The sequence below is a fragment of the Dipodomys ordii genome, unplaced genomic scaffold, assembly GCF_000151885.1.
Source record: "Dipodomys ordii isolate 6190 unplaced genomic scaffold, Dord_2.0 Scaffold13, whole genome shotgun sequence".
NCBI classification, from domain to species: Eukaryota; Metazoa; Chordata; class Mammalia; order Rodentia; family Heteromyidae; genus Dipodomys; species Dipodomys ordii.
The window spans coordinates 16,410,170-16,434,027 of NW_012267229.1; the positions used below are offsets into that span (position 1 = coordinate 16,410,170).

General features: G+C 41.1%; 1 protein-coding gene across 2 annotated transcripts in view; it reads left to right on the plus strand.

Annotated features, from left to right (window-relative positions):
• Positions 1-23,858, plus strand: part of Phf20 (PHD finger protein 20) — a 113,159-nt gene that overhangs the window by 61,976 nt on the left and 27,325 nt on the right. For both annotated transcript variants that reach the window (XM_013010920.1, XM_013010921.1), the window contains exons 5-9: positions 3,518-3,597; positions 9,278-9,653; positions 16,340-16,453; positions 18,362-18,553; positions 19,523-19,702. In XM_013010920.1, coding sequence (XP_012866374.1) covers positions 3,518-3,597; positions 9,278-9,653; positions 16,340-16,453; positions 18,362-18,553; positions 19,523-19,702 — 942 coding nt within the window. The remainder of the gene's footprint in view (positions 1-3,517; positions 3,598-9,277; positions 9,654-16,339; positions 16,454-18,361; positions 18,554-19,522; positions 19,703-23,858) is intronic.

A 23,858-nucleotide genomic window follows, 5' to 3' on the forward strand; every position in this document is an offset into this window, starting at 1 on the left:
TGAGGCCCTGGGTTCGATTCCTCAGCACCACATAAGCAAAAAGAAAAAAGCCAGAAGTGGTGCTGTGGCTCAAGTGGTAGAGCACTAGCCTTGAGCACAAAGCAGCTGAGGTACAGCACCCAGGCCCTGAGTTCAAGACCCATAACCAACCAGAAAAAGAAGTCAGGGGTAGTGCTGTGGCTCAAGTGGTAGAGTGCTAGCCTTGAGCAAAAGAAGCTAAGGATCAGGGGGCTGGGAAGGTGGCTCAGTGGTAGAGCGCTTGCCTTGCATGGCTGAGGCCTTGGGTTCAATTCCTCAGCACCACATAAGCAAAAAGAAAAAAGCCGGAAGTGGGGCTGTGGCTCAAGTGGTAGAGTGCTAGCCTTGAGCTGAAGAGCTGAGGGACAGCGCCCAGTCCCAGAGTTCAGGCCCCACAACTGGACCCAAAAACTCCCCAAAAATCATCAACAACAACAACAAAAAAGAAGCTCAGGATTAGTGCCCAGGCCCGGAGTTCAAGCCCCACACTGGCAGAAAAAAAAAGGAAAAACTGAGATGGGGCTGGTAAATTACATTTCTGACAGGTTTCTTGGAATAACTGCTGCTGCTGAGAAGCACTGCTTTGTTATGAGCCAGCCTCTGTGTGAGGAAGAAACTGTGAGCCATGGCCTCTGACCATGAAGAATTTTCTTCCATTTGGGATTTTTATTTATTTGGATGTAGACTTAGTGCTAAGTCTCTTTGTAGGGCAGTTGCCAAATGAGTTTTTTAGAGGTCAGAGCAGGAGGAATTTACAGTAGCTGGGACACTGTGGAATTGTGGTCATTTGAGTTGGCCACCTAAGGATCACTGAATTGCACATTCTAGACAGGACACCACTTTGATCAAGATGTGGAGATGGATATGCTACAGGAAGTTTCAGTGGGTCACTTTGAATTGGTGGGTATTTGATGCTTTTCCCCTCTCCCTATTGCTAATGATAAAAACTAGGAAAGTACACTGCCACTGAGCTGTATCTTCAATCTGTAGTGTTGGTAAAGAGAAATAAAGAGAATAATAATTGGCCTCATGTTGCCTTGGCCTTTGACTACGTAGGCACAAGCATTTGGACTTGACTTAGAAGGGCCTAGTCATTAACAAGGCCCTACTTAGGACTGGAGGACAGATGGGGAAGGGACAGAATGGATAAGAAGGAAGTAAAAGCTACCTGTGGTAGTGGATACTTGTAGTCCCAGCTATTTGGGATCCTGAAGCAGTGGATTGCTTGAGCTCAGGAGTTTGGGACCAGCCTGGGACATACACATTTCTTTTCTTTTCTTTCTTTTTTTTTTTTTTTTTTACCAGTCCTGGGGCTTGAACTCATGGCCCGGGCACTGTCCCTGAGTTTCTTTTGCTTAAGGCTACCACTCTACCACTTGAGTGACAACGCCACTTCTGGCTTCATGCCTGACAGAGAAACACTCTACCACTAAGCCACATGCTAGGGTTTAAAAAAAAATTTTTTTTTTATTTTTAATTAGTTGGGAAATAGGTAGTATAAACAGAACTGTTTCCCAGTATGAACCCTTACATGGTTACCAGTTCTTCCCTTTTTTGTTTTTTAAATTAACTATGATTTTATTTTTAAATCCCTATGATAAAAAATGGAGTGCAAAGGTAGGATAAGAATTATTTCTAAGGTGGGAAAATTTTCAAGCTTTGGTTTGAATGGACCTAATGAGAATTTTTGTAGCTGAATGTTCTATTAAGATAAGATTAGCCAGACACTGGTGGCTCATACCTATAATCCTAGCTATTCAAGAGTCTGAGATCACGGTTCAAAGCCAGCATGGGCAAGAAAGTCTGTGAGACTCTTATCTCCGGTAAACCATTCAGAAAACCAGAAGTGGCACTGTGGCTCAAGTAGTAGAGCACTCACCTTGAGCTGAAGAGCTGAGGGACAGCACTCAGGCCCAGCGTTCAAGCTCCATGACCAACCCCATCCCCCTAAAAAATCCATAATGATCATTTGTTGAACAAATAGCACCCATCACTATTTTGGTGTACTATATCTTAAAGTATTGCAACATGAATTTTGAGATTAATGCAACCTCTAAAAACTATAACCTGCAGTAAAACCTTTAAAGTTTGAAAGATATTATTGACTCCAAACCAAGAAAACAGATATTCCATTACAGAAATTAATTACACATCAAGAAATAAATAAATCTTCATTTTCCTCACATATGTAATTGTTTTACTGTTCTTTGTTCTTGGTCTAAATTTGATTTACAAATTAAAATTTGTGTGTGTGTGTGTGTATGTGTGTGTGTTGCCAATCCTGGGGCTTGAACTCAGGACCTGGGCATTGTCCTTGAGCTTCTTTTTGCTCAAGGCTAGCACTCTACCACTTTGAGTCACAGCTCCAGCTCCACTTCCCAGCCTTTTCTGTTTATATGGTATTAGGGAATTGAACCCAGGGCTTTATGCATGCTAGACAAGCACTCTGCCACTCAGCCACATTCCCAGACCCTGTGTTTTTATTAAAGTAGATAAATGAATTTTCTAGATAACAACTAACCTTGACTAAGATGTCTAGGCAAGCATATAGTTTCTTGGATATAAGACAATTGAATTTGATTTTTTTTTTTGTTGTGGTTCTGGGAATCAGACTAAAGGCTTTGTGCATGCCAAGTAGGGATTCTATTTCTGTACTACATCATTAGAACTGTGAGTCTTAGATTTTTTTTTTTTTTTTTGGTCGGTCGTGGGGCTTGAACTCTGGGCTTGGGTGCTGTCCCTGCCCTCTTCAGCTCAAGGTGAGCACTTTACCACTTGAGCCACAATGCCACTTCTGGTTTTCTAGTGGTTTATTGGAGATAAGAATCTCCAGGACTTTCCTGCCAGGGCTGGCTTTGAACCGAGATCCTCAGACCTCAGCCTCCTGAGTAGCTAGGATTACAGGTCTGAGTCACCAGCGCCCACCTAGATTTTTTTTTGGGGGGGGTCAGTAGTGGAGCTTGAACTCTTGGCCTAGGTGCTGATCCTGTGTTCTTCAGCTTAAGGCTAGTGCTGTACCACTTGAGCCACAATGCCCACTTCTGGCTTTTCTGTGTATCTGGTGCTGAGGAATTGAATCCAGGGCCTCATGCATGTGAGGCAAGCACTCTACTACTGAGCCACCTTCCCAGCCCCTCTTAGAAAATTTTAATTCATGCCAAGTACTGGTAATTCACACCTATAATGCTAGCTACTCAAGAATGTGAGATCTGAGGATTGCAGTTTGAAGCTAGCCAGAGTGGATAAATCTGTGAAACTTCCTCCGCAGTTAATCAGTAAGAAGCTGGAAGTAGAGGTGTAGCACAAGTGGTAGAGTACCATCCTTGAGCAAAAATGCCAAGGGAGAGAAGAGGCCCTGAGTTCAAACCCCAGTATTGATGACCAAAAAAACCCAAAACCCATACGTTTATTATGTGGTTGGAACTCCCTTGTGTTTATAGGTTGAAAGTTGCTGCTTTCATGAAACTGTGAGTTAAAATCCTATCTTCTTGAATTTTAGGTACTTACACTGTGAAATTTTATGATGGAGTAGTTCAGACTGTCAAACATATTCATGTCAAAGCTTTTTCCAAAGATCAGGTGAGAATTGTGGTTTTGTGCTTTGTGTTATGACAATGCTAACATTGTACTTTGGTTTCTCAAATAAAGAGATATTTGTTTATGATGACAAGTCTTTATTTCCTCCATCTGATACATTTTCACCAGAAAGTAACACAGACTTTTAAAAGTTGTAAATATTTGTTTCTTTGCCAGTTTTTTTTAATGTTTAAAATTGTTGTTATAAAGGTGATGTACAGAGCGATTACAGTTACATAAGTCAGGTTAAAGAGTACATTTCCTGTTTCTTTTAACACATATTCTTTTTTTAAAAAATGCTGAATGCCTACTGCTTTTCTCATCTTTTCTCAAAAGTATCTGATAACTACTGTTTCCTTTTCCTGGAGATAGCTTGCTTCCACAGATGCTTCCCATTACAGGGATCTGTTGAACCATTTATCAAGACCTAGAACGTATTTTCTCTTCATCTTCATGACTTAGGACCATGACCTTATGGTTTACAGAGCTATCCTGTACTATTGACTTAGCAGCCATTTTAGCTTAGATATGCCTGGTTTAAGAATCTTGGATTTGGATGTACTTTTCCTGCATATGGAGCCTGATTGCTGATACTAGAGATAGGGTCCATAAAACTATGAGCCCTTTCTTTCTTTCTTTTTAAATCTCTTGTATTTATCTCTTAATGAAAAGTTGAGGGGAAAGTAGAGACCAAAATTTTGATATGTTTTTTTTTAATTTTGATTGATATTCATGTGTTAGTTGTTGATAGTTAAGCAAGTTAGCAAGTTTTTGTTTTCTGTTTTGATCAGTTGTGAGGCTTGAACTGGGTGTTGTCCCTGAGCTCAAGGCTTCAGCTCAAGGCTAGCGCTCTACTACTTGAGCTACAGTGCCACTTCCGGTTTTCTGGTGGTTAATTGGAGATAAGAGTCTCACAAACTTTCCTGCTGTGACTACTGGCTTTGAACTGTGATCCTCCATCTTAGCCTCTTAAGTAGCTGGGATTACAGATATGAATTACCAGTTCCCTTTTTAGCAAGGTTTTTTGTTTTTGCCAGTCCTGGGGCTGAGCTTCATTTTTTGCTCAGGGTAGCACTCTACTACTTGAGCTACAGCACCACTTCTGATTTTTTTCTGTTTATGTGGAACTGAGGAATCGAACCCAGGGTTTCATGCATGCTAAGCAAGCACTCTACCACTAAGCCACATTCCTAGCGCCTTAGCAAGATTTTTTTTTTTTTTGGTCGGCCATGGGGCTTGAACTCTGGGCCTGGGCGCTGTCCCTCAGCTCTCAGCTCAAGGTGAGCGCTCTACCACTTGATCTACAGCGCCACTTCCGGTTTTCTGGTGGTTTATTGGAGATAGGAGTCTCACAGTCTCTCCTGCCCGGGCTGGCTTTGAACCTCGATCCTCAGATCTCAGCCTCCTGAGTAGCTAGGATTACAGGCGTGAGCCACCAGCGCCCGGCTCTTAGCAAGATTTTTTATTACTGGTTACTCAGTATTTATTAATTCTCTGACCTCTTGTATCTTTTCTTGTGATGACAATATGCTTCAAATTCTTTTGTGTATTTATACATTGTATATGCATACATTGAAGTTTGAGGCATACCTTTTTTTTTGTCAATCATGGGGCTTGAATTCTGGGCCTGGGTGCTGTTGCTCAGTTCTTCAGCTCAAGGCAAGCGCTCTACCACTTGAGCCATAGTGCCACTTCCAGTTTTCTAGTGGCTTATTGGAGATAAGAGTCTCACGATTTTTCTGCCCAGGCTGGCTTTGAACCGTGATCCTCACATCTCAGATCCTCACATCTTAGCGTCCTGAGTAGCTAGGATTACAGGCATAAGCCATTGGCACCTGGCTGAAGCACACTTTTAAAAAATACTTTATTTTACTTTGTTTATTTACTTTTTTTTTTGTCGGTTGTGGGGCCTGAACTCTGGGGCTGGGCGCTGTCCCTCAGCTCTTCAGCTCAAGGCTAGTACTTCCGGCTTTCTCTGCTTATGTGGTGCTGAGGAATCGAACTCGGGGCCTCATGCTTACACGGCAAGCACTCTACCACTAAGCCACCTTCCCAGCCCTTTATTTTTTTAATATACCAGTACTGTGGCTTAAACTTAGGGTTTTGAGTTTTCACTTGGCTTTTTTCCCCAAGGGGCTCTGTCACATGAGCCACACCTCTACTTCTGGCATTTTGGTGGTTATTTGGAGAAAAGAGTGTGATGGAATCTTCTGCCTTGGCTGAATCAGAACTTCAACCCTCAGCTCTCAGTGTTTTGAATAACTAGGATTATAAGCATTAGCCAAGTCATTAGTACCTGTCATGGCTACCTTACTACTACTATTGCTACTACTACTACAATTACAACAACAACAACTACTACACTACTATTACCAGTATTATTAGTTGGGGAGGTTGTGCTGGTACTTAGGCTTGGTACTCAGGGCCTGGACACTGTCCTGTAGCTTTTTTGCTCAAGACTACTGCTCTACCATTTGAGCAATAGCTCCATTTCTAACTTTTTGTTGGTTAATTGGAGATAAGTCTCATAAACTTACCCATTGGGCTTGCTTTGAACCACAGTTCTGACCTTCCTAGTAGCTAAATTTACAGGTATGAGCCACCAGTGCTTGACCCTGTTTTTACTTTTTATTTTTGAGTTAATATACTTTTGAAATATGAAGGGGTTTCATGGTGATATTTCCATACATGCACTTAGTGAGAACGTGATACTTTTAAAGATAGACTGAATTTTTTTCAAAATTATCTCTTTTTAATTTTTTTTTGGGGCCAGTCATGGGGCTTGAACTCTGGGCCTGAATGCTGTCCTTTAGCTCTTCAGCTCAAGGTGGCGCTCTACCACTTGAGCCACTGCACCACTTCTAGTTTTCTGAGTGGTTTATTGGAGATAAGAGTCTCATGGACTTTCCTGCCCTTGCTGGCTTTGAACCATGATCCTCAGATCTCAGCCTCCTGAGTTGCTAGGATTACAGGCATAAGCCATCAGGGCCCAGCTAAAGTTATGTCTTTTTTTAAAGTTTAATTTAAAAAAAATGTACAGATGGATTACATAAGTCAGGTAAAGTTACAGTTCTTTTTGGATACTGTAACCCCTTCCCTAACTCTCTCCCAGTTTTTTTCTCCCATTCCACTCACGTGTTGTATATAGTTCATTTTCAACAGTTTCTTGTGAGTACCACTGATGTATTTGTTCAGCCTTTGCCTCCCTCCATTTTTTTTTTTTTTTGTTTTGCTTCCCTCCATTTCTGTGACCGTCCTTGCCCTCCCAAAGACAAATGGACAAACAAGACAAAAGAAAACAAAAACAACAAAGAAGGGCTGGGAAGGTTGCTCAGAGGTAGAGCCCTTGCCTTGCATGCATGAGGTCATGGGTTCGATTTCTCAGCACCACATAAGCAAAAAGAAAAAAACCAGAAGTGGCGCTGTGGCTCAAGTGGTAGAGCACTAGCCTTGAGCTGAAGAGCTGAAGGACAGCGCCCAGGCCCAGTGTACAGGCCCCACAACCGGACCAAAAAAAAAACAAAAACAACAAAGGAAAAAAGCCTCTTGTTTCCACTTTCTGCTGATCATTTCAATAAACATTATTTTATATGATCAGATGCACATAGGCATTGTGCCATAATGTTCCTCTTCCAAGAGTGTCCTCCTTTAGTTTCACTGTGTATGAGGTTTTTTTTTTTTTTTTTAACTTTTTCTGCTTTTCCTTTACAGTATTGACAAAATTACAGAATTTTGGCCCTGGATGATGCTTTTGCTTTGATTATTTGCTTCCTAGGCATCTTGAGGAGCCATACTGTATACTATAACATTATTTTGCCCTTTAATATGGAATTTTTGGTGTTAAGTTTGTACAATGAGTTAATCTCGAGAACTAAAATATGAACCTATCTGAATTGGCAGATTGTATTCTGAAACTCCCCCAGTAAAAATTCAGGTTCCCCAGAGTGACAGGTGTTAACTGTTTATGTAGTAAGTTGGTTAATAACATCACAGAGCTTTGGCTTGGAGATAGAACCTTAGTGACTAAGTTTTGTGGATGTTTCACTTCTTGAGTTTTGTGTGTGGCTCCCCTGATAACAATCCAGGCCATCCACCACACACAAGGCGAAATGCCTCCTGGACTTTGATTTTTCAAGAGTATAATGCTTTGACTAAAGATAGCTGACATGTACAGTTTTAAAGTTTTTTCACACAGTATTAGAATAGATTGAGTATTTTCTTTTTGTTTAGTAATGTTTTTTAGCTTACAAAAACAATATTTATTGTAGAAATTTGAAAAGTCTCATCCATATATAATATATATACATATATGCATATATGTATATACACATGTATATTCTATATTTGCTCTTATATATATTTGCCCTCGACATTTTGTTACATATCCTTATGAATTTTTTTTTGTTGCTAACACTATATACATATGTATCTTTCCAAAATTGAACTCATATGGTATATTACTGTTGTGTAACTTGGTCTTTTCTCTTACCAAAATAACATTTCCCCAAGTTTCTCAAACTTCTTGTCTTTTTAATAGCTGTGCAGTATTTGTAATCTGTATACATCTGTCCTTTAACCAATTCCTAAGTGGACATTAAGGATATTTGTAGATCTAGGTTCAAAGTCAGATCATTCTGTTTGCAAATGACATTTCTTGATATTTTAGTTTACAAGTATAAACAAAAAAAATTAATGGAAGTGTAAACTTTTAAGTTAATCAGATTTCTTATATATCCCTTTCTAATAGGGTAGTTGGACTTTATATTTTTGCCTGACAGGTACTAAGAATATCTGGCTTTTTTCAGAATAATTTTTGGGATTTGGGAAAATGTTATTTCCCCTAGGGAATAATTTTTTTTTTTTAAGTTTCTCCTACCAAACAGATTAAACCTTTAATTCTATTGTGTACTACATGCTAAGGATGTCAGGTTCTTTCTTAATGACTTGTTAGAGAGATACACAGACTTAATTGTAACTTAAATTATCCAGAGACTTCAGAGCTGGCTTTATTATGACGCTTACACTGGGACATGAGATTTTTAGGTTAAATTTTAAAATAATTCAAGAATAAAGTAACCAAGAAATATTACTTGCTTCCATTGGAAAGAAAATAGCTCAAGACTACAGGAGGTAGTTTGTTGAGCTGAGCACAGCCTTTATCCAGGATAGGATGCTGAGACCATAATTCTAGGTAGAGCATTCTCAGCAATTTGAGTTTTGTTTTTTGTTTGAGTTTTTCTTCCAAACTGGGCATTGACATACACTGGCAATCTGAGGTAAGGCCACAGAAAACCGTGGGTAAGGGTAAGAAGGATGGAACATGAAAGCATTTTCTTAGAACATCTGTCAGAAAGATTGCTTTCAAAAAAGGATTTTGCCTAGTTGCTTGACCTTTTAGTCTTTAGTGACTTAGTCATCACAATAAAGGAGAGCTTATTCAGTCTGAGATTGAACATGACATTTGTTTTCTTTAAGTTTAGTATTGGTTCTCAAAAACAAAAAAACAAGATTGATTCTGAAACCTAAGTGCAGGTGGATATTTTCAGATTCTTTCCATTATGTAACCTGGCATATGTCCTCTCTTAGTATCTTCATTTGTCTTCATAAATTTGCAAGCAATCTCCTCATTTTATGTTTGCAAGTAATCACAAAGTGTGTTTCATCACTATTTTGCTCATTTTAGAATATTGTGGGTAATGCTAGGCCTAAAGAAACAGATCACAAAAGTCTTTCATCAACTCCTGATAAACGAGAGAAGTTTAAAGAGCAGAGAAAAGCCACCAATGTGAAGAAGGACAAAACCTTAAAGACAGAAAAGCGACCCAAGCAGCCTGACAAAGAAGGAAAGCTAATCTGTTCTGAAAAAGGGAAGGGATCTGAGAAGAGCCTTCCCAAGAATGAGAAGGAAGATAAGGAGAACATTTCAGAGAATGACAGGGAGTACTCTGGAGACGTCCAAGTGGATAAGAAGCCTGAAAATGACATTGTGAAGAGTCCACAAGAGAACTTGAGGGAGCCAAAGAGAAAACGAGGCAGACCCCCTTCCATAGCTCCTACTGGTGAGTTTCCCAAGTGGGCTCTGCAATGGGCGATGCCAGAGTGCTCTTCTGTGGTTCTTGCGGTTCTTTGTATCTTCTGTACTTCAGTCCTTCCTTCGTGTTTGTGACTGACTCTGTCTTGTGCTCTGAGAACAAGTTGTGCTGTGGAGCTGGATTTTAGTGAGGCATCTATCCAGATGGACATATTGGGGAGCGAGGCTGTGATCAAGCTTCTAGAATAGTAGTTTATGGTTCTCAGATACTCCAGCTTACAGACAAAGCCAAAGGAGCTAAGGCCTTCTGCTGTACCTGTACAAATGGTCTCGGTTTAAGGAAGCCTGATAGAATCTGGGATCAGGAAATAGACTTTTACTGAGACAGACATGAAAGAAGAAAGGAAGAAGCTTGCCTGGTGATACACCCCTGTAGTCCCAGTTACTTGAGTCCGAGGCAGGAAGATCGCCAGTTCAACGCCAACCTGGGCAAAGTTAGTGAGATCCTATCTCAAACAAAAATGCAAAAAAACACAACAGCAGCAGCAGCAACATACAAAGGAGCTAGAGACATAGCTCATGTGATAGAGCGCTTACCTTAGCATGTGTGAAGTCCTGAATCCATTTCCAGTACCACAAAAAAAAAGAAAGAAAGAAAAAGAAAAAAAGAAAAGGGCATCTGAAGAGATGGATCCAAACAATGTTGGATCAAGGGAGGCATGTGTACATTCTGAAATTGAACTCTTCAGAGAGTTATTATTGGTTGAGGAATTTTTATAGCCTAAGTAAAAAGGTGAGATGGCTAAATAATAAGACTCATGGTTATGGTTAAAAATACAAAGATATTTAAGGAAATATGTAAATGTGTGAAATTCTTCTAGAATCACCAGGAATGAAACAAACACTGATTTCTTCCTAAGCCAAATGCTTATTCTCCAGAATGACTCATTAGCATGAAGATACTCTGCTTCCCCATGTGTAGACTAAACCTGTTCATGATTAAATAAATATATGCTTTTCATTGGTCTTCAGACCTTCTTGCTTATGTGTTCCCTACATGAATATTGACAACTGAATTCTCTATCACATTTTCAAGAAATAATCTATTTGTCACTCAGATACCTTCAACGGATATATTTAAAATATAAAATTTGAAGGTTGGAGGCATGGCTCAAGCAGTAGAGTACTACCTCTAAGAAGTGTGAGGCCTGACTTCAAACTCTAGTTCCACCAAAAAGAAAAAAGCAAATAGAGCTGGAAGCATGGCTCAAGTGTTAGAGTGCTTACATAGTAATCATGAAGTCCTGAGTTCAAACTAATACCACCAAAATTTAAAAATCAATTCATACTCCCAACTAATAATTTTCTCACATCTGAATTTTATAGGAAATAAGATAATGGGTTGATTTGTTCCCACATGAAATAAAGGACCCTCTCAGTATTTGTAATTGGGTTTTGCCTTCAAAAGCTGAGCTTGTTGGACTTGTTTGTAGATCTAAATAGTGTTTAGATCTATAATGTCTAAAATGGTAGCCACTAGCCACTTGTGACTATGAAATTGACTAGTCTGAATATGGATGTGCTGTAAGTATAAAATGAACATGCTTGACCTCAAACACTTAAGACTGTAAACAATATAAAATATGTGTTTATAAAATGATTAGAAAGTAAAATAATTTAGATTTGGGGGTAATGGGGGGCTTGAACTCAGAACCTGGGCCTTCATGCTGTCCCTGAGCTTTTGTGCTCAAGTCTAGTGTTCTATCACTTAAGCCACAGCTCCACTTCTGGCTTTTTTGGTAGCTAGCTGGAGATTAAGAGTTTCATGGCTTTTTCCTCCCTAGGCTGGCTCCAAACATTAATCCTTAGATCTCAGCCTTCTGAGTAGCTAGAATTATAAGTATGAGTCTCTGTTGCCTGGCTATAATAATTTAGAATTTTAAAGACTGTAAAATATTTTTTGTTTTTATCATGCTGGGGCCTATACATACTAGGACTAGGCTCTACCACTGAGCTACAGCCTCAGATCTTCACCCTTCCCCCACCAATTTTGTTTTATGTTGACCTAAATATATTTTCATAATCAGTTTAATTTTCAAACTTTTTTTTTTTTGTTGTTGTTGCTCCAGTACTGGGGCTTGAATAATGGCCTTCCCTGTACTCTTGCTTAGCTTTTTATTTATTTATTTTTGGTCATGGGGCTTGGACTCTGGGCTTGGGTTCTGTCCCTGTGCTCTTCAGCTCAAGGCAAGCACTCTACTGCTTGAGCCATAGCACCACTTCCAGTTTTCTAGTGGAGATAAGAGTGTCTTGGACTTTCCTGCAGGGCTGGCTTTGAACCATGATCCTCAGATCTCAGCTTCCTGAGTAGCTAAGATTGCAGGCATGAACCACTGGTGCCCATCTTTTTTTTTTTTTCTTTCCTAACAGCTGGTACCTTACCATATAAGTCTCACTTCTAGTTCTTGCTTTTTGCTAGTTAATTGGAAATAAGAGCCTCTTGAATTTATCTGCCTGGGCTAGCTTCCAACCACAGTATAGCTACTAATTTGTTTATTATTTTTATATTACTGGGGTTTGTACTCAGAGCCCATTTGCTTGATGGGCACATACTCTGTCATTTGAGTCACACCACTAGCCATTTTTGTTTTGGTTTATAGCTTATGTTAGTTATACAGAAGGGATTTTGTTATATTCCCACACATATTTACCCTTTCTTTTGGCTTTAGTTAATTTTCTTTTAATAGTTTTGCTTTTTGCATGGATGGCTTGAGTCACCATCCTCTTATTTATACTTCCTGAGTGACAGTCATTTACCAACACACCCAGCTATTTATTGGTTAAAATAAAGGCTCATGACCTTTTTTGCCCTGACTTGAATCCCCACCTTTGAATAGCTAACATTACAGGTGTGAGCCAATATGTCCAGCCAGAACTCTGGGTTTTGATCACAGGACCTTGCACTTTCTAGGCAGGCTACCACTTGAGCCATGTCCCTGCCTATTTTACTTTAATTATTTTTTAGATTGAGTCTCAGGTTTAGCCCAGGCTTGCCTGGACCATAATCCTCCTACTTAGGCTTTTTACATAGTGGGGATGACAAGTGTGCACCAAGCCCAACTTTTTAATGGTTGAGGTTGAACTTCACAAACTTTTTGCCCAGGCTGGATTCAAACCATGATCTTTCTCATCTTTGCCTCCCAAGTTGCTAGGATTACAATATTAGATACAGTGCCTGAATCAGCCTTTTTTTGGGGGGGGGTCAGTTGTGGGGCCTCAACTCTGGGTCTGGGAACTGTCCCTCAGCTCTTCAGCTCAAGGCTAGCGCTCTACCACTTGAACCACAGCACCACTTCTGACTTTGTTTACGTGATGCTGAGGAATTGAACCCAGGACCTCATGCATGCAAGGCAAGCATTCTACCACTGAGCCACCTTCCCAGTCCATCAGCCTAAATTTAAAAAAAATCACATATGGCTTACATTTGTGGCTGTCACTGTATTTCTATTGGACAGCATTGGCCTTAAACATATTTACTTTCATGACAGGCTTCTGGGAGAGAAGCCCTGAGGCTCAAGTGAATTGAGAAAATAACCTCTGAGCATCTGTATTCAAATGAAGAACCCAGGCAGTATACCACTTTAAGATAGGTGCTGAATGAGAAGTAAACTTGTTATGCAAAGTAGAAGGACATTTATAGAAAGAGAGGTGAAAATGTGAACTGGTGAGAATTTGATGTATCCTTAGCTTACTTTGGGACAGAATATATGTGAGATTGATGCTTCTTTAGTTAATGATCCTCTGGCTTGTACCATCTGGGATACATATCTAGGGTAGTTGTACTCCAGTTTGCAAACTGCTGTTATGAAGCCACTTGATGTCATTTATTATCTTAATTTTGTAAGTGTAGAATTTCATACTATATAGGATAAATTTAACAGAAAAAAAATTTAAATCCTTAACATGAACTCTTGCCTGAAGCATTTGTAAAAAGCTTCTAGCTATACTTCAGTCCCCCTCAAATCAGAATCTCTGCATGGAAACTTGGAAATACAAATTTTTAGCAAGCTTCCCCAGTGGTTGTTATTATTAGGAGAGTTTAGAGAACATTTATTTGTATGGTCAGTCTTCATTTGTATATGACTTCAATGGAACGAAGGTTTTCTAGATATCTTGTACATAATTCATATCCCCTTAAAAGGTTGCATTAGGGGCTGAAGGTATGATGCAACAGGTGGAGTACCTGCCTAGTTAGTGCAAGGTACTGAGGTCAAAGCCTAGTATCAGAGAGAAAGGGAGAGAGAGAAGACTGGGAGAGAAGGAGAAAGTGTGTGGGGAGAGAGATTGGTGATACAACTCAGTGATAGAGTGCCTGGCTCTTGGTTCAGCCTCCAACAACTAACACACACACACACGTACACGCACACACACACACACACACACAGGCTCTTGGTTCAGCCTCCAACTAACACACACACACACTGGCTCTTGGTTCAGCCTCCAACAACTAACACTCTCTCTCTCTCTCTCTCCCTCTACATCCTGAGTTTTACTTGGTATAAGTTCATCAGTTGGATGGAGTCGAGTTCTCTACTTGAGTAAATCTGATTGGGAACAAAATTTCAGCTACTAAGAGAGAGTTGTGTAGCTGGGTACAGCAGTATACAGCATAAATAGGAGGATTGTGTTCTTACCAGCACAGGTGAGGAAAAAAATAAAAAGCAAGGTGCTAGAAAAAAAAACAGAGGGAAAAGAGCTGATTCAATTGTGGCTCAAGCAGTAGAGTGCTTGCTAGCAAGTCGAAGGTCCTGTGTATGAACCTCAGTACTGTCAAAACAAGCTTGTGGGTGGTATGGGAAGAGGGAAAGAGACTGAGAAAGAGAAAGATGTTTGTTATTTGTGTTTAACTTGGAGTCTGTGTGTTCTAAAATTTACCACTTGTAACAGAATGATATTGATTGACATGTTGGGAAGATTGAACCCAGCAAGTCCATGAATGAAGGTTGCCTTCTGATAGCTCAGGTCTGTCTCTTGTTCAGCCAGTTGACATGATAGATCTGAAGTTACTGATCTTAAGATGAGTTGTTTTCTTCCCCTTCCCTCTCCACCTTGTCTTTTCTTCCTTTGCTCAGTTCTTTTTCCTTTTCCTCCTTCTGCCTTTTTGAATTTTCATACTTCTGGATTGAGGAAGAGAGTTTTATATTTTGGGCTTAGAAATAGAGTAAGCACTTTTCAAGGCTTAGTATCTGCATTGCTAAATTATGTGGAAGCTGAATCAGCAGTCTTGCTTGGAGCACTGATAGCTAATAGCACAGTCTCCTGTGCTAGGCTTTTTTTTTTTTTTTTTTTAAGAGAACATAAATGTTGATTTGGGGGACTCTTAAGGAACCAATAATAATTAATTTAGGAATTAGAGATTGAAAACAATAACTAAGCCTTAGACAGGCCCTTCCCCTTCCATCCCCTCTTTTTTAGTCTGTTGTGGGGTTTGAACTCAGGGCCTTGGCACTATCCCTGAGCTTTTTCACTCCAGGCTAGAGTTCTGCCACTTTGAACCACAGCTCTACTTCCAGTTTTCTGGTGGTTAATTGGAGATAAGAGTTTTCTGTCCAGGTTGGCTTTGAAGTATGATCCATAGGCCTCAGCCTCCTGAGTAGCTAGAATTATAGGCATGAGCCACTGGCACCCAAGTTTTCTTTTCTTTTGGACAGGATATCATTAGAGCCCAAGTGGGCCTCAAATTTGTGATCTTCCTGCTTTTAGCCTTCCAAATGCTGGAATTATAGGTGTATACCATTATACATTTCATCTTTGCTGAGATGATACAATGGTATTTTAAATGACCGACAAGTGCCAGCAGTTATCCTTACTACTTGGGAGGCTGAAGCAATAGGATTGAGAATTGAAGCCAAGAGGCAAGAATTTGCCTCAAAAGAAGAAAGACTTTGATTTTGCTCATATATATATATATATATATATATATAATGTATATAATATATATATAATGTATATAATATATATTATATTTATAATTTTTTTTTTGGTCATGGGGCTTGAACTCTGGGCCTGGGCACTGCCCCTCACCTCTTTGGCTTAAGGCTAGTGCCCTACCATTTGAGCCAGAGCCCCACTTCTGTTTTCTGTTTGCTTGTTTATTTGGTGCTGAAGAATCAAACCCAGAGCCTCATGCATGCAAGTCAAGCACTCTACCACCTGTCACCTTCCCAGCCCATATTTTCATATTTTTAAGCAGTCATATTGTGGTATGTTAAGGCTCTGGAAAGTGGATTATAGACATCCATATAGACATTCAAAAGATGGCCTGCAAGGTATCATGATCTTCTGAAGTAATTTTTCTCTCATTTAAATTTTGCTTTTACCTTAAGTAGCAATACTCTTTTCAAAGGTTGGTTTTTTTGTTTGTTTTTTGTTTTTGTTGGTCATGGGGCTTGAACTCTGGGCTCAGGCACTGTCCCTGTGCTCTTCAGCTCAAGGCCAGCCCTCTACCGCTTGAGCCACAGCGCCACTTCCAAAGGATGGTTTTTTTTTGAGACATGGTATCACTATGGCTGATGATCTGTTTATAGTTTAAGGGTGTTTTGGATATAAGATATATATGTGTGTGTATATGTGTATATATATATATATACACACACATGCAAAATTGGGTATTAAAAATTGCATGCCTTTTGTGTGCTTTTGTATACATTATAGCTGTGGATTCAAACTCTCAAACTTTGCAACCAATAACATTGGAATTAAGAAGACGGAAAATATCAAAAGGAAGTGACATCCCATTAAAACGACCTCGCCTTGACAGAAATTCATGTGAGTCTCTGGTTTGTGGATGTGTGACTGCAATTTGACACTGAGTCTTCCCTGTGTCCATCCTGTCCCGTATTCCTTATAAATTCTAATCACAAGAGCTAATGTGAACAGGATGTGATTGAATTCGGAGTGTTTGGTTGAAGATGCATAAACTGTGTTAGGGTTGAGTGGTAGCATATCCATTTCTATAAACCACATTTGTTTGGATTCCTCTGGAAGTTTAATGGCTTAGAATAGGATGATTTTATTTATTTATTTTTGTGTCTGGTCATGGGCCTGAACTCTGGGCCTGGGCACTGTCCCTCAGCTCTTCAGCTCAACGCTAGTGCTCCACCACTTGAGCCACAGCGCCACTTCCGGCTTTTTTTTTCTGCTTATGTGGTGCTGAGGATTCGAACCCAGGGCCTCATGCATGCAAGGCAAGCACTCTACCACTGAGCTACCTTCCCAGCCCCAAGGATGATTTTATATGCTGAGTGAAACTCAAAAAATATTACTTAATGGTTAGAAAACTAACTTTTTGGCTTCAAGAGAATTTTGTGATATCTTTTTTTTTTTTTTTTTTGTCGGTCGTGGGGCTTGAACTCTGGGCTTGGGCACTGTCCCTGTGCTCTTCAGCTCAAGGCAAGCACTCTACCACTTGAGCTACAGCGCCACTTCCGGTTTTCTAGTGGTTTATTGGAGATGAGAGTCTCACAGACTTTCCTGCCCTGGCTGCCTTTGAACCGAGATCCTCAGATCAGATCTCAGCCTCCTGAGTAGCTAGGATTACAGGTGTGAGTCACCGGCGCCTGGCTTTGTGATATGTCTAAATAAAGTTGTGGGTTTTTTTTTGGGGGGGGGGCAGTCATGGTGCTTGTACTCTGGGCCTGGTTGCTGTCCCTGAGCTCTTCAGCTCAAGGCAAGCACTGTACCACTTGAGCCACAACACTACTTGCAGTTTTCTTGTGGTTTATTGGAGCTAAGAGTCTCATAGACTTTCTTAGCCAGGCTGGCTTTAAACTGCAGTCCTCACATCTCTGCCTCCTGAGTAGCTAGAATTTATAGGTGTGAACCACCAGTGCCTGACTTAAATAAAGTTCTTGACTCTGGAAGTTAACATATAAGATTTTTTTGGGGGGTGGGGGGGTCAGTCATGGGGCTTGAACTCTGTGCCTGGGCGCTGTCCCTCAGCTCTTCAGCTCAAGGCTAGTGTTCTGCCACTTGAGCCACACCACTTCCGGTTTTCTGGTAATTTATTGGAAATAAGAGTCTCACAGACTTTCCTGCCCAGGTTGGCTTTGAACCATGATCCTTAGACCTCAGCCTCCTGAGTAGCTAGGATTACAGGCGTGAGGTGCTTAGCTTCATATAAGACTTTTTGTTGGGAAATTCCAAAGTAGAACTTAGTTGTTAAGATTGACACAAGAAGCAAGCTGCTGGTGGTTTACACCTGTAATCCTAGCTCCTTAGGGACCTTAGATCTGAGAATCACAGTTCAGAGCCAAGCCAGGCAGGAAAGCTTGTGAGACTCTTATCTCCAATTAACCACCAAAAAGCCAGATGTGGAGCTGTGGCTCAAGTGGTAAAGTGGTAGTCTTGAGCAAAAAAAGCTCAGATAGCACCCAAGTCAGGTTTCAAGCCCCAGGACTGGCACACAGAGAGAGAGGAGACAGACAGACAGACAGACACTGGGAGAGGGAGAGAGGAGAGAGAGAGGCCTTGGTAGCTATTTTCAGACTGAATCTTTAATAAAGTAAAATTCTATCCTCACAAAGAGACTTTGCCTTTACTTAAAACTGGAAGGTATATTGTATATTAATCTCACACTCTAAAGTCTTTTTAAAGGCAATCAGCCTATGTACTTGTAGAAGCAGAGTTATTTCTTCTTGTTGGTATTTGGACTCCATCTCTCTTAATGGTTTATAGCCCAGGAAAAGTCAAAAAACTGCTCTGAAAACACTGACAAAGACCTATCCAGGAGACGGTCTTCCAGGCTGTCTACTAATGGGACCCATGAGATCTTAGATCGTGGTGGCTTGGTTGTACCAGATTTGGTTGATAGAGTTGATACGGATCCTGTAAAAGACCCATCTTCTAGTACCAAGCAATCTGAAGAAGGTAAGTCAGAGCATGTTAGAAACTGTTGTTTGTCCATCTAATGCCTGTCTAATGAGAGTAACTCTAAATTATCATGTATGTACTGGTTTCCATAAGTGTTAGATTATCTTAAAATGAAATTACTGGAATGGGCTGAAGTATTCTTGTAGTATGTTCTTTTCTGTTGATTCATTCCTTCAATAGGCAAGCTTTGGATGCATCTGTAGGGTTTTTTTGGGGTAGTTGTTGTCCCTCCCTCCCTCCCTCCCTCCCTCCCTCCCTCCCTTCCTTCCTTCCTTCCTCCTTTTTTTTTTGCGGGGGGGGGGGGAGTGGGGCAGTTCTGGGGCTTAAATTCAGGGCCTAGGCATTGTCCCTGAGCTTCTTTGGCTCAAGGCTAGCACTCTACCACTTGAGCCACAGCACCACTTACGGCTTTTTCTGTTTATGTGGTACTGAAGAATTGAACCCAGGGCTTCATAAATGCTAGGCAAGCACTCTGCCACTAAGCCACATTCCCAACCCCTCCTTTTTTTTCTCTCTCTCATTTACTACTGCATATGGATTGGAAGCACAGTGCTTGAAGAGCTCTGCCTCACTGTCTTTGTGATGCCATCTCATTCCATGGCTCTGCTTTTTGGTTGACCTCCTTTCACTTTAGCCCTGTTCTTTGGAATTACCCACAGCCCTGACTAGAATGTGTTAGACTTGTGAATGTATTCTTGCCTGTTGTGAGATGAATGGCTTCTTCTAACAATTCCCTGCCTTGTTTAGTTTGTTGTGGGACTCTTGTTTTCCAGACTCTGTGTGTGTGTGTGTGTGTGTCTCTTGTTTTCCAGACTCTGTGTGTGTGTGTGTGTGTGTGTGTGTGTGTGTGTGTGTTTGTGGGACTCTTGTTTTCCAGACTCTGTGTGTGTGTGTGTGTGTGTGTGTGTGTGTGTGTCTCTTGTTTTCCAGACTCTGTGTGTATCAAGCTTTTTTTTTCCCCCCCAGGTCAGTTGAAGTCTACTTTGGAAGCTAGCCAGGTTTCATCTGCTCTAACTTGCCACTCCTTTGGGGATGAATTGGGGTTTACAGACTTGGAATTGAACTGCAAGTCAATGGGAGAAAACAGTATGAAAACGGAACCATCATCTCCCCTTGCTGAATTACAAGAGGTTTCTGCTGTGGAAGGTTCATATTTATAGTTATCTCACTCTTCTATTTATATATAGTTGTGTTTCTACTATGATTTGTGAACTAAAAAAAGAAAAAAGACTTTTCTGATATTTCCTCCCTTTTTAAAAACAATATTTTAATGCTGTACCTTGCATTTTTTAAATTTGTTTCTACCTTTTCTCCAGCAGTTGTAGTTGCATGGAACATTGTCTCCTTTCTTCATTCAGTAAGATTGAGGGCTTCTTTTGGAATTATAGCTACTAGTGTTATTGACTTGAACTTGCTTCTGGGCAAAAAGGCTGAAAAAAAAATTGGGAAAACTTGCCTACACCCCTTTTATTTAAAGAAGATATTTAGGCAGTGCTGGTGGCTCACGCCTGTATTCCTTGCTACTCAGGAGGCTGAGATCTGAGGATCAAAGTTCAAAGCCAGCTGGAGCAGGAAAGTCCATGAGACTTTTTTTTTTTCTTTTTCTTTTTTGTTGGTTGTGTCACTTGAACTCTGGGCCTGGGTGCTGTCTCTGCGCTCTTTAGCTCAAGACGAGCAAGCACTCTACCACTTGAGCCACAGCACCACTTCCCGCTTTCTGGTGGTCAATGAAGAGTCTCACAGACTTTGCTGCCCGGGCTGGCTTTGAACTGAGATCCTCAGATTTCAGCCTCCTGAGTAGCTAGGATTACAGGCATGAGCTACTGGCGCCCAGCTCTGTGAGACTCTTGTCTCCAATTAACCACCAGAAAACTGGAGTGGTACTGTGGCTCAAGTGGTAGAGCACTTGCTTTGAGGTGAAGAGGTCAGGGACAGCGCCCAGGCCAGGAGATCAAGCCCCACAATTGACAGCCCCCCCCAAAAAAAAGAACACCAAAAAACAAAACAAAACAAAACAAAAAACCCCCAAGCCCCACCTAACATTAATACACAGCCTTAGGAAATGGTATACCGCTATGACCACATGGGAACTTTTTTCTCTCATATAGCAGTTGCATTGGTAGCTAATGGGATGTAAATAATGCAAACACTTAGTTTTGATAATGTCAGCCTTGTCAACCCAACTTCTCTTTCTCTTTCCTTCCTTTCTTCTTTCCTTTTTTCCTTCCTTCTTTCCTTTTTTCCTTCCTTTCCTTCCTTCCTTCCTTCCTTCCTTCCTTCCTTCCTCCTCTCTTTCTCTTCCCATTCTTCTCCTTCTCTCTCCACCACCCCCCTCTCTATCTGGAATGAACTCAGGTCCTCTAGCATGCTAGGCAAGTGCTTTACCAGCTAAATGTTATTATATATGTTTACACATGTTAGTATTATATATTAAATTTGTATTTATTTTCTTTTGTTTGCACAGGTGTTTTCCCATAGCATAAACTATTTTTTTTTTTGGGTCCGGTCATAGGGCCTGAACTCTGGGCCTGGGCGCTGTCCCTCAGCTCTTCAGCTCAAGGCTAGCGCACTACCACTTGAGCCACAGCACCACTTCCGGCTTTTTTTCTTTTTGCTATGTGGTGCCGAGGAATCGAACCCAGGGCCTCATGCATGCAAGGCAAGTGCTCTACCACTGAGCCACCTTCCCAGCCCCTATTAGTTTTATTTTTAATGTCATTTTCACTATTGACTATATGTCTACAGAATTCTATAACTCAAATTTGTTTTATTTGCTAGTACCTGGCCAAATGCTAGGAAGTTACCATCAGTGTTGGCAGAGCAGCTGTTTCAAAATAGTGAAGTTGAAAGTATTTAAGAATTAATTCCAGGGGCTGGGAAGGTAGCTCAGTAGTAGAGTGCTTGCCTTGCATGCAGGAGGCCCTGGGTTCGATTCCCCAGTACCACATAAAAGAAAAAACCAGAAGTGGCACTGTGGCTCAAGTGGTAGAGGGCTAACCTTGAGCTGAAGAGCTGAGGGACAATACCCAGGCCCAGAGTTCAGGCCCACAACCGACCCCCCTCCCTCCCCAAAAAAAGAATTAATTCCAGCCGGGTGCCGGTGGCTCATGCCTGTAATCCTAGCTACTTGGGAGGCTGAGATTTGAGGATCCTGGTTCAAAGCCAGCCTAAACAGGAAAGTCTGGGAGACTCATCTCCAGTAAACCACCAGAAAACTGGAAGTGGCGCTGTGGCTCCCATGGTAGAGCATTAGTTTTGAACTGAAGAGCTGAGAGACAGCACCCAGACCCAAAGTTCAAGACCCATGACTGACCAAATATAAATAATTCCATGAATAATTCCGTGGGTTGGCTTAGTGGTAGAGTGCTTGCCTAGCATGCATGAAGCTCTGGATTCGATTCCTCAGTACCACATTAACAGAAAAGGCCAGAGTGGTGCTGTGGCTCAAGTGGTAGAGTGGTAGCCTTGAGCAAAAGAAGCTCACGGACTGTGCCCAGGCCCTGAGTTCAAGCCCCAGGACTGGCAACAACTGTCACCATTCTTTGGTGCTTTCTTTGTCCAGCTACGTTTGATGTTGTGTCTTAGCCTCCCAAGCATTCTTCTTTTTCTTACTGGCTCCTGTCAGCATTAGGGTCCTTTTCCTCCAGCCTGCTTTTCTCTCATCCACCCCTGAAACTCTTTTAAAGATGACACATATATAGTGAGGTGGAAATTTATTCTCAGAACTCTGTTATGTTTTTTAAGAGAGTACACTAGATGACAGCCATATACCTCATAATGCAGCAAACTAAGCTTTTAATATGGTGTTTTGGGATGATGTTGTGTTAGACATCACTTAAAATTAGCAGTTAATGTTCCTGCACCACAAGGAAATACCACATGTATGAGATAAGTGAAAAAACTAGGTTAGAACTAAGTCCCGTGCTTGTTGTAAAGTTGCCATGTTTTCTAGGGTCTTGGGATATCTTGGCAAAATATAAATACATGTTCACTTTTTGTCTTATGTCAAATATTTTGGTATGTCTTTTGTTTGTGGAGTAGGCAGAAATAACCCAAAGGACAGATGATACACATTACAGTAATGTTTACCCCAAGAACAGAAGTGTGGAAGACAGCAAGGCCAGAAGGGAGTATGTGGCATGTCTTTTGTCAATACTCTAGGATGGTATTTGGAATTCTTTATTTGTTTTTTGGGTTTTTTTTGGGTCCGGTCGTGGGGCCTGAACTCTGGGCCTGGGCACTGTCCCTCAGCTCTTCAGCTCCAGGCTAGCGCTCTACCATTTGAGCCACAGCACCACTTCCAGCTTTTTTCTTTTTGCTTATGTGGTGCTGAGGAATCGAATCCAGGGCCTCATGCATGCAAGGCAAGCACTCTACCACTGAGCCACCTTCCCAGCCCTTGGAATTCTTTAGAATAAGGGGGGGAATGTGTTCCGTCTGGAAGTAGAATAGTATTCCTGGAGTTTCTTTTGGAACAGCAGCTTTTTAGAAGATACAGGACAATCCAGAAAGATTGCTGGGGAATGGAGGGCATTGAGGACTCATTCACCAGGAATGTATTTTGTAAGTGAGCAGGAAATTGTGTGGCTTGTCATCAGAACCTCCAAATGGGAGGGCTAGAGACTTCCTTAATCATAGTTTAGTGATGGCTGCCCCAAGCTGCTGCAGCTTTGACATTTCCAAATGGAGCCAGTGTCTGAGAAAGTGTGGGAGAGGCTCTGGGTAAAAGGAGAAACTGGCAAAGGCAACACATGTATTTCCCAGTAGAAGAAAGGCATTTGGCCCACCCAGCCAAGCTCTGGCATTTGATGCAGTGCTGCCATCTTGTGGAGTAAATGTTCAATGTTTGGTTGGGTCAAGTGCAGAGATCTGCTTTCTGGGGAGAATCATGAAATGTTCACCAGCACTGTGGGTTTCAGGAGCTCTACTTGAGCCACAGTGCCACTTCTGGTTTTCTGGTGGTTTAGTGGAGATAAGAGTCTCATGGACTTTCCTGCCTGAGTTGGCATTTTTTTAATATATATATTTTTTATGTAAAGATACCAGTTACATGAGTAAGGTAATGAGTACATTTCCTATCAAGCATTGTTACCCCCTCCTTTGTTTTTCCCCCTACCATCCCTTTCCTCCCCAACTTCTCCCTCCCCGAAGTTGTAAAGTTTGTTTCCAACATTGTGTCTTGTACATCATGTTGTTACAGTGGGTCATCCTGTATCCTTATTTCAGCATTTTGTTCTTTTCCTTCCCCTCCCCAAATTAGAAAAATGTATATACAAGATGCAGGGCACCGGAATCAAATACA